At 38.6% G+C, this 7,876-nt stretch overlaps 1 protein-coding gene across 1 annotated transcript; it reads left to right on the top strand.

Moving 5' to 3' along the window:
- Positions 1-3,574: 3,574 nt before the first annotated feature.
- LOC139125853 (vascular endothelial growth factor receptor 2-like) lies at positions 3,575-7,625 on the top strand. Its single transcript, XM_070691950.1, has 4 exons — positions 3,575-3,673; positions 5,439-5,765; positions 6,079-6,156; positions 6,829-7,625. Exons 1-4 carry the CDS (start codon positions 3,613-3,615, stop codon positions 6,885-6,887), a joined length of 525 nt encoding a protein of 174 aa, XP_070548051.1. The 5' UTR covers positions 3,575-3,612; the 3' UTR covers positions 6,888-7,625.
- The last annotated feature ends 251 nt before the right edge of the window (positions 7,626-7,876 follow it).

Raw genomic sequence — 7,876 nt, 5'->3', positions numbered from 1 at the left:
TTTGACAATAAAAGTAAAGATGCACAGATATCGAGTTTATTGTCTTGTTTATGAGCGGCCAGTATTTCCAACAGCATGAATTACGTACATTTGCCCTAGAAGAAATAAATAATTTCGAATAAAACATCGCGAATATAACCACATTCCTTAAGCTCGACGTACCCCAAAGAACCATGAAATCGCCCGACTTTCGATTGAAGAGATGAGTTTTGCCAAACCGCGTATACAGAAAAAGTGGCAGATGACTTTATTTTTAGAATCATAGACAGTATAGCGAGATGTAAAAAATGTGAAAGAGGCTCCCCATCTAACTATCCTAAATGTTTTGTGTCGAGTTTGTGTTTGATTCGTTTCGAAAATGTGTTCCTACATTCTTATCCGATTGTGTGTGTTAATAAAAATGTTTGTTACGCTTTGGATATTTGTAGAGAAGTTTGGATTAGTGTGTACGGTAATGTTTTGTTTGTGTGGGGAAAGCTTATGGCGAGACGCAGCCGGACCTATGTTGTTACAAAAGTTGATAGAGTCGCCCTTTGACGCTTGCGTTTCGAAACCCGGTTGTGGTTTCTCATCAGTCGCGGTGTAGATTCTTTCCTTAGTTTGTGTTTGTGAAAATTTATTTTAATGCATTTTAGTGGTCTTGCTTTTCGATTAGCGAGGCAAGTATATTAATTTTTGGTCACGTTGAGTCCGTTTGGTGGTTCGGTTTGTTTGTTCTATGTTTCTTTACTTCGGTAAATTTTGTTTTGACTGGTGTGTCTTTTAGATTTTTGCGGAGGTTTGTGAATTTTTAGGCAATAAGTACCACTGGGGGTACGGATTTTATGTTTATTGGATCAAGATACTCACAAGTATCCTGGTTGATGTGCTTGTTCTCGTACATTTTGATTCATAGTTCGTTTACTTTGTTTACTGTTTGTTCTGGCTTGTTGTGTATAATACTGAGTGTTGCGTAATTGCCTTTCGCATTCGAGTACGTAATCGTTTGTGTTGACAATGACGAAAACCCGACCCTTGTCGAGGGTTTTTTTCCCGAAATTTGTCTATTGTTTGCAAGCTGGTTTATCGCGATTCTTTTAGCACGCGACATGTTTTGTTTCCTTGTTTGAAAGGGTATCTCTAGAAGTGCGAGTTTAGCAGCTTCAGATAGCTTTCAAGTTTTGGTGTTTGTTGTTTGTGGAGCCCAATTTGACTTTTCTTTGAATTTGTGTTGTTGCGATTGTTTGTGTCTCACGATGTAGCGTAGTCACATTTTACGACTTTATTTGTTGAAATCCTGAGGTGGATTTTATTCTGTTTGGTTTTGTTGGCGTCCGAATTAATTTTAAGGCCTTTGCCTAGTACTATTTTTCGGAGTTTCATAGTTTGAGCGATGATAGGTTGTTGTTGAATTTCATGTTGTTGTCGGCTTTTCTTTGGAAATAGCTGATTTATTTCCACGGCCATTTTTTCTGTCACGTTATTTTTATGTGTACGATTTTTGTTATTTCTTTTAAGTGTTTGTGTGTTCTATGTCATTTTATGGGTTTTTTTGGGTAGTTCTCTTTTTGGAGTGTTTGTGGCCCTGAAAAGGGCCGCTTGGTATGGGTTTTTGTTAGCGCTTGGCGCGTTTGTTTTGGCGATGAGCCTATAGCTTTTTTATGCTTCTTTTCGCCGATTCGATGTGCTTGGTAAGTAGGTGTTTGCCGCCTTCTTGTCACTGTGTGTGCGTACATGGACAGTCTGCATAGCCCTTGAATGTGGTCTCGATTTTGATCAAACCATTGAGGTACCTCCATGATCAAACTTACAATTTAGGAGTATATATCAAAACTGATAAATGATTTATGTTTTCACATGGGTTCACAAAAAGTTTCGCCCCGGTGTTCATTTTTGGCCCAGGAATTCCATCTACCCATCCTTTACAGAGTAGTAAGCTTATGGGCAAGTAAATATGGATGCGCCGGTGCGATTCGACGATCAACCTCTATATCGCATCGAAAGTCAACAATTTTACGGCACGGACTATGATTTTATAAGTTTATACACAGTCCCTCGTGGATAGAGAGACTGTGGTTTATATAAAAATTATAAGGTGCGGGGTATTACATATTGACTGATTACTGTAGCTATAGATAGGCTACATTCAGGACGGGCAGCGACGGGCAGTAATTAGTAGGCAAAACCACGGTCCCTCCACAGAGGGACCGTGGCAAAACAGGTGGTTTTCACCGTGGGCAGAACTCGGTGCAATGATACTGAACATTAATAGTTAGCCTGTCACCTTGAAGGTAATGCTGTAGGTGAAACAAGTAAGCTTACTTCAAACGCACGATGGTACAAACATTCCTACCTCCATGGTACAAACAACACCACAAGTGAAACGTACACATAGAAATACACGCGTTCCTACGTTGTGCCCACCCGGGCCACGCGATTAAAATATGACTGATACTGCTGGATAGTGTTAATTGGGTCGGTAAACAGTCAACTAATAGTTTAATTGACTACCTGGGTGATTGGCAGGTCGTGTCCAACGACGCATATGCAAAGCAGGCCAAAAGACAAAAGCCCCCAAAGTTATTGACAGCTGGCCAGGGGTCACCATGAATACGTAATGAAGCTTCACTACGCAGAAACTGCGTAGTCAAGCCCTTCTTAACCGGTCAAACTCTCTCGGCATTTTCCGGCATGGACATAATTTTGTCATTATCATAATGGCTCTGCGCTCGTAGTACCCCAATCTCAGGTCAGTTGTCGGTAAACCATTCTGCAGATAATGTAGCACTCCCGGCTTGGAGGCTCAGTTAAACTGAGACAAGCTGTCGTTTTCTCAAGTGAACGGTGTTAATATAATACGCCCGACTGCCCATACATACTGACTAAGCTGTAGTATTACATTCATTTATCAAGATTATTCAAATTTTAGTCACGTCTGCTTCGTCTGTTGTTTTTTTTTATCACAGTTCACAAAATAAGTGAAGAAGTTTGTGACATTTACCGTACGGGAACGGCTGTACGGTCCTGTTGCACGATATCAAGTGGTGAACAGTTGACATTCGGCGGCATTTCCAGTTTTAGTTGAAGGCTAATTTCTAATGACGTTTCTCTCAACAAACATTAGCATTGAGCCTACCGTGAGTGCCCAAAATGACTGATTTACCACAGAAAAAGCAGTCAGTGCTTCGATAATTTATTCAGACTTCGTCACTCTACCAATGATCTTAAAAGGGTATTCATGGCAACGATGTTGTACAGATTTTACTTCCTTTACAATTTACCTTTCAAATTAAGACGATTTTGAGAAGCCCCTGCTAAAAGGCTCTTATATACACAAAGGTTTAGTCGATGTTATAAGCCAAGCACAGTGTTGTTACATGATGTCTGAACAGAGTGCTGAAAATACGAGAACAAGACTAGCCATAGTTCAGGAGTTGAGTGGTAGTCTATACTTTAGCTCTCTGCATTTGATCTACTTAGCCTTATTTCGTTTTGTATTCAATGACGTGACTTTGTATAATTTTTGTGAGCCAATCGAAACTAAATGACGTCATAGTTTACATTTTACCGCCAATTTTAAACCTGTTGACACTGAAGTTCCAACACGGCGAGCTGTGTGAAAAACTTGAAACTATGACTAGTATAACACGAATATCGTATGTTTTTCTGATCACAGTCCACGCTGTCTTCTCAGGTGAGGTATTACCAATAATTATATATGCTTAGCTGGACTCATGCAATCTTATTGGCTTGAGCCAGAGTTCATATTCTCGACTAGAAGACCTGCGTACGTCTACGCGCGTAAGATTTGGAAGTTCGCGCATATAATTTAGAACCGCTGGTTGAGAGCTCAATACGCTATTATGTAGGACAGGTGTACGACTTGAGGTTAATTTTGATTGTTAAATTTTAGTTTGGTGCAACTTGATGAACAGAGGCGACAATGAAACAACACCATAATTATTACATTTTTACTTTTTGAACGTTTTCAAGTAAAATACTTCAAGTTAAATGTGTAGTTGATGCGATGCGTTACCGTATCCAAGGTCCCTCCACAATCGTATGGCATCAACTGTGCACGCATATGCGTTATGACATGTTCGTTTTAGAGTTTGTGTTCAGGCAAGGCTCGGGAATCCTCGTCCTTACTTCGCTTAAAAATAACGACATTGTCAACATGTCTTTAACTTATCATATTATAATATGGGTATATACGGTGCCTCAGGTTTTTTTGTTGTGTATGTAAGACCTCTGGTATAGTATGACAATTGGCAAATTTGGCGGGAAATAATCACCGAGCGAAGCTATTAGCATATTTGGCGGGAAATAACAACCTAGGGGAAATAACCACCGGGCGAAGCTCCCGCCAAATACGAAGCTAGGTGATTATTTCCCGCCAAATATGCTAATTATGACCCCGGAGGTCTTATATCCGCAACCAAATACCCTCGCTTGCTGTTTATAGTCTCTGTTTATAGTCTCAGTCCCGATGACAATCGTGGTTTGATTCATACCTTGCTATTAGTACATTCTTCACCAGAAAAAAGGAAAAGCGACAGCAGGCCACGGAGAAAGAGTTTTGAACTTCAAACTTGAAACAATTTTGAGTCGCAGGCGTTCCGTCTTTCACTGTTCTGTTTACTCGACACACGTTGTGTCACTGAGAAAGAATTTGAACTTGGAATTCGATACATTTCTCAGTCACAGGGTCTATCGGTGTTCTATTACGCGACATCTTAAGGGGTACTTTATGCAGACACTGAACACGCGGAAGCATGATGATTGTAAATGCCACTGCTCGCTCTCTCTCTCTCTCTCTCTCTCTCTCTCTCTCTCTCTCTCTCTCTCTCTCTCTCTCTCTCTCTCTCTCTCTCTCTCTCTCTCTCACACACACACACACACACACACACACACACACACAAACACACGCATGGAAAATTAACACGAATGCAGATGAAGGTAATTTATTAAAAATATTAATTTTTACCATTCAAACATACTTTGTTTTAGACTCGCAGTGCAAATCCATACGTATACCATCTTGCCAGTTTCTAATATCAATCAGGACTAGTGACCTATGACGTAAAGTTTTTTTCCACCATATTAACAGAGTCAGCACAGAAATGTATAACTTAATACTGCTCCATTGTTGCACTACTTCGATTAAAACCGACTGGTCCCCTCTAACCTTTGGCCTTGCCCCTCTTTAAATAGACAACCAGACAAAGCAGTGTTGACTTTCTTACCCTGGTCCGTATGTAAGACAAAATATTTAGGCAACATCTCTCTCACATCAGAAAGTAGCTATGAACTTCACCAAATCTCGCTAGATTCCCATACTCTCAAACACCTCTCAGAATTCAGTTCCTACAGTTAAGTAAAAACGAATTTAACCAAAGGAAAGAATGGTTGCGTGACGACTAAAGTGACTAATTTGTATTTCTTTAAACACATGACAGGGTCTTCTACATACAAATGGCTCGTCGAACCAACTGATACGACGGTCACCGAAGGTAAATCAACAACTTTGAACTGTGCTGTGGACACTTCTGGTGATTCACGTATTCTACCGGAGTGGTATAAAGTAGTCACCGGGAAAGATGAAAAACTTATAACCGATACTGGTGTCTCGTATGATCGATGCTGTGACGTCATGGGAGACGTGAAAAACGGTGAAGTGAACCTGATGATTCGGTCAGCAAAAAGGGAGGATGAAGGTACCTGGATATGCCGGTTTGCTCGAATCATAAATGATCAAACCAAACGTGCAACATTAAGTGTTGTAGGTAAGAGAATAGTAACATAAACGATATTGCCGACAGTTTTACTGTAACAGACCCCTTTCCAGATATTTGTGTTTTTTGTACCCAACTTCTCTTTGGTCTTTCAAAATGCAACTTAATATCGAAGTTATTCTGATGCATCATGTTATATTACTTGAATGAAAGGAGTATTTAATAGTAAAATCTTTCACCGAGGTCTCATTTTGAATCAAGTAAATAAGTTAGAAAAGAGGTAATAATATTAATTGTAAGTATTACTAACTGTACAAAGGACGAGGTTTCAAGGTGATTATAACACTTCGATATTTGATTTCAGCTGCTGAAAATCATCATAACCGTCAACAGCTGCCCATGCTGGCTGTAACGTGTGCAGTTGCTACATTTACATCCATACGTGAGTTATTCTTTTCAGTCTTTGGTCGTTCAATTACCAGGGGATGCAAACGGTATATGGATATGATAGTTGCATGGATGTATATTGTGTTGATATAAAGAATTGTTAGAAATACCACATTAAATGCCCATTTGGAAGCCATATGATTCTTTTTCCTTTTCAGACAGACATACAGACTGACAAAGAGACATACAAAGAACGAATGACAGATAGATGGGTACGGTAGCGATAGACAAACCAGCCAAAGAGATAGACAAACAGATAAATACTAGTAAGATAAATACAATATAGACGGACATGCAGCATAGTGAACAATTTATACTGTGGAGGAGACACAGACAGTTGGGTAGCGACAGACAAGTCACACAGACAAAGTGAGAAATAGAGGGAGATAGATAGATAGATAGATAGATAGATAGATAGATAGATAGATAGATAGATAGATAGATAGATAGATAGATTGATTGATTGATTCATTGATAGATAGATAGATAGATAGATACAGTTGGACTAGATAGATAAGATTGAGTAATATGTATGTAAAGTTACTTGAATGAATGAAGAAGTAAATGGATTAAGTTTTCTGCAAAAGGCAAGATAAAGATTTGAGTAGATAGCTAATCAGATGGGAACGTAGTTTCATCTTCACGTTTCTGATTTCATTTGTTTCAGTTTTCATTGTGTTGTGGTGCAAGAAGAATTGGCGACAAAAGAAAGTTGAGTTGAGTTAAGACGATAGCATAAGATTAGAATTGGTAGCCACAGTTGCCAGCGAAGTGAGAAATATTCCCTGAAATAACGTCTGCCATATTATTTGTAGGCAATTTTATATGACTAGCACCTGTAACAATAGTTCTTATAGGACCTAATAGAAATGCATAAGAATTCAGCAAGTTCGACTATTTCTTAATAATACTAGTCTGGTTTTAGTGAAGAGTATATACTCATCGTTGTCCCTGGAATACGATTAAAAGTAAAAGTAGCAAGACAGCACTTTTGAAGTCATTCAATTTAAGACTTGCTTTCATATCTCTCGCAACACAGTGACATTGCCAAAATTTCGCCCACTCCAGCTTTAAAAGGCAATGTCTTAAGATCCAATAGCAAATAGAAATAACTTAACGGAACAAATGGGTACAAAGAAAGCTGGGAAAACAGTTAAGGGTATATAAAATATCGTTAGTATTAGCCCCAACATTTGACTGTCTTTCGGCATCATGCTTATTTTGTAAACTTAAGACAACTCTGATGTCAAAAAATGAAACTGACTGCAGTGATAATTATACTGATGCTTTTTTAGCACTTTTGTACATTTCAAAGATATTATATTTTTGTAATGCCAAGATATTCTATTTTTGTAATGTAGTGTAATGCATTATCGACATGTTTTGAACAATCCTTCAAAGTCATTAAAATATACTTGATGGGCATTCTCCAATCATCATAAAGTCGAAATGTCCTAAATACAATATGAATGATTGTTTCGATATTTTGCTGTTACTTATGAACAATGTTTGTTCCCTAAATTGTGAATGCTTGTCAATTCTTTTTCATGAGGTATTTTTGATCTTTCTTCAGTGAAGTTCAGTATTCCAGAGTCACATTGACATTACACAGATACAGGCCGTATTGACAAGGTGAAGATTTGGCATTTGTACACGACTTTATGAGTGGAAGACGAAAGTGCATTATACGTAGAACAATAACATTTAAACATACA

The sequence above is a fragment of the Ptychodera flava genome (genome assembly GCF_041260155.1).
Source record: "Ptychodera flava strain L36383 chromosome 3 unlocalized genomic scaffold, AS_Pfla_20210202 Scaffold_26__1_contigs__length_13983176_pilon, whole genome shotgun sequence".
NCBI lineage: Eukaryota > Metazoa > Hemichordata > Enteropneusta > Ptychoderidae > Ptychodera > Ptychodera flava.
This window is presented reverse-complemented; position numbering and strand designations above follow the sequence as displayed.

Bases quoted from the DNA above. Each gene is read 5' to 3' on its own strand.
- LOC139125853 (XM_070691950.1), top strand. From the start codon at position 3,613: ATGACTAGTATAACACGAATATCGTATGTTTTTCTGATCACAGTCCAC. The intron at 3,674-5,438 runs GTGAGGTATTAC...AACACATGACAG, and splicing joins AGTCCACGCTGTCTTCTCAG to GGTCTTCTACATACAAATGG. The intron at 6,157-6,828 runs GTGAGTTATTCT...CATTTGTTTCAG, and splicing joins TGCTACATTTACATCCATAC to TTTTCATTGTGTTGTGGTGC.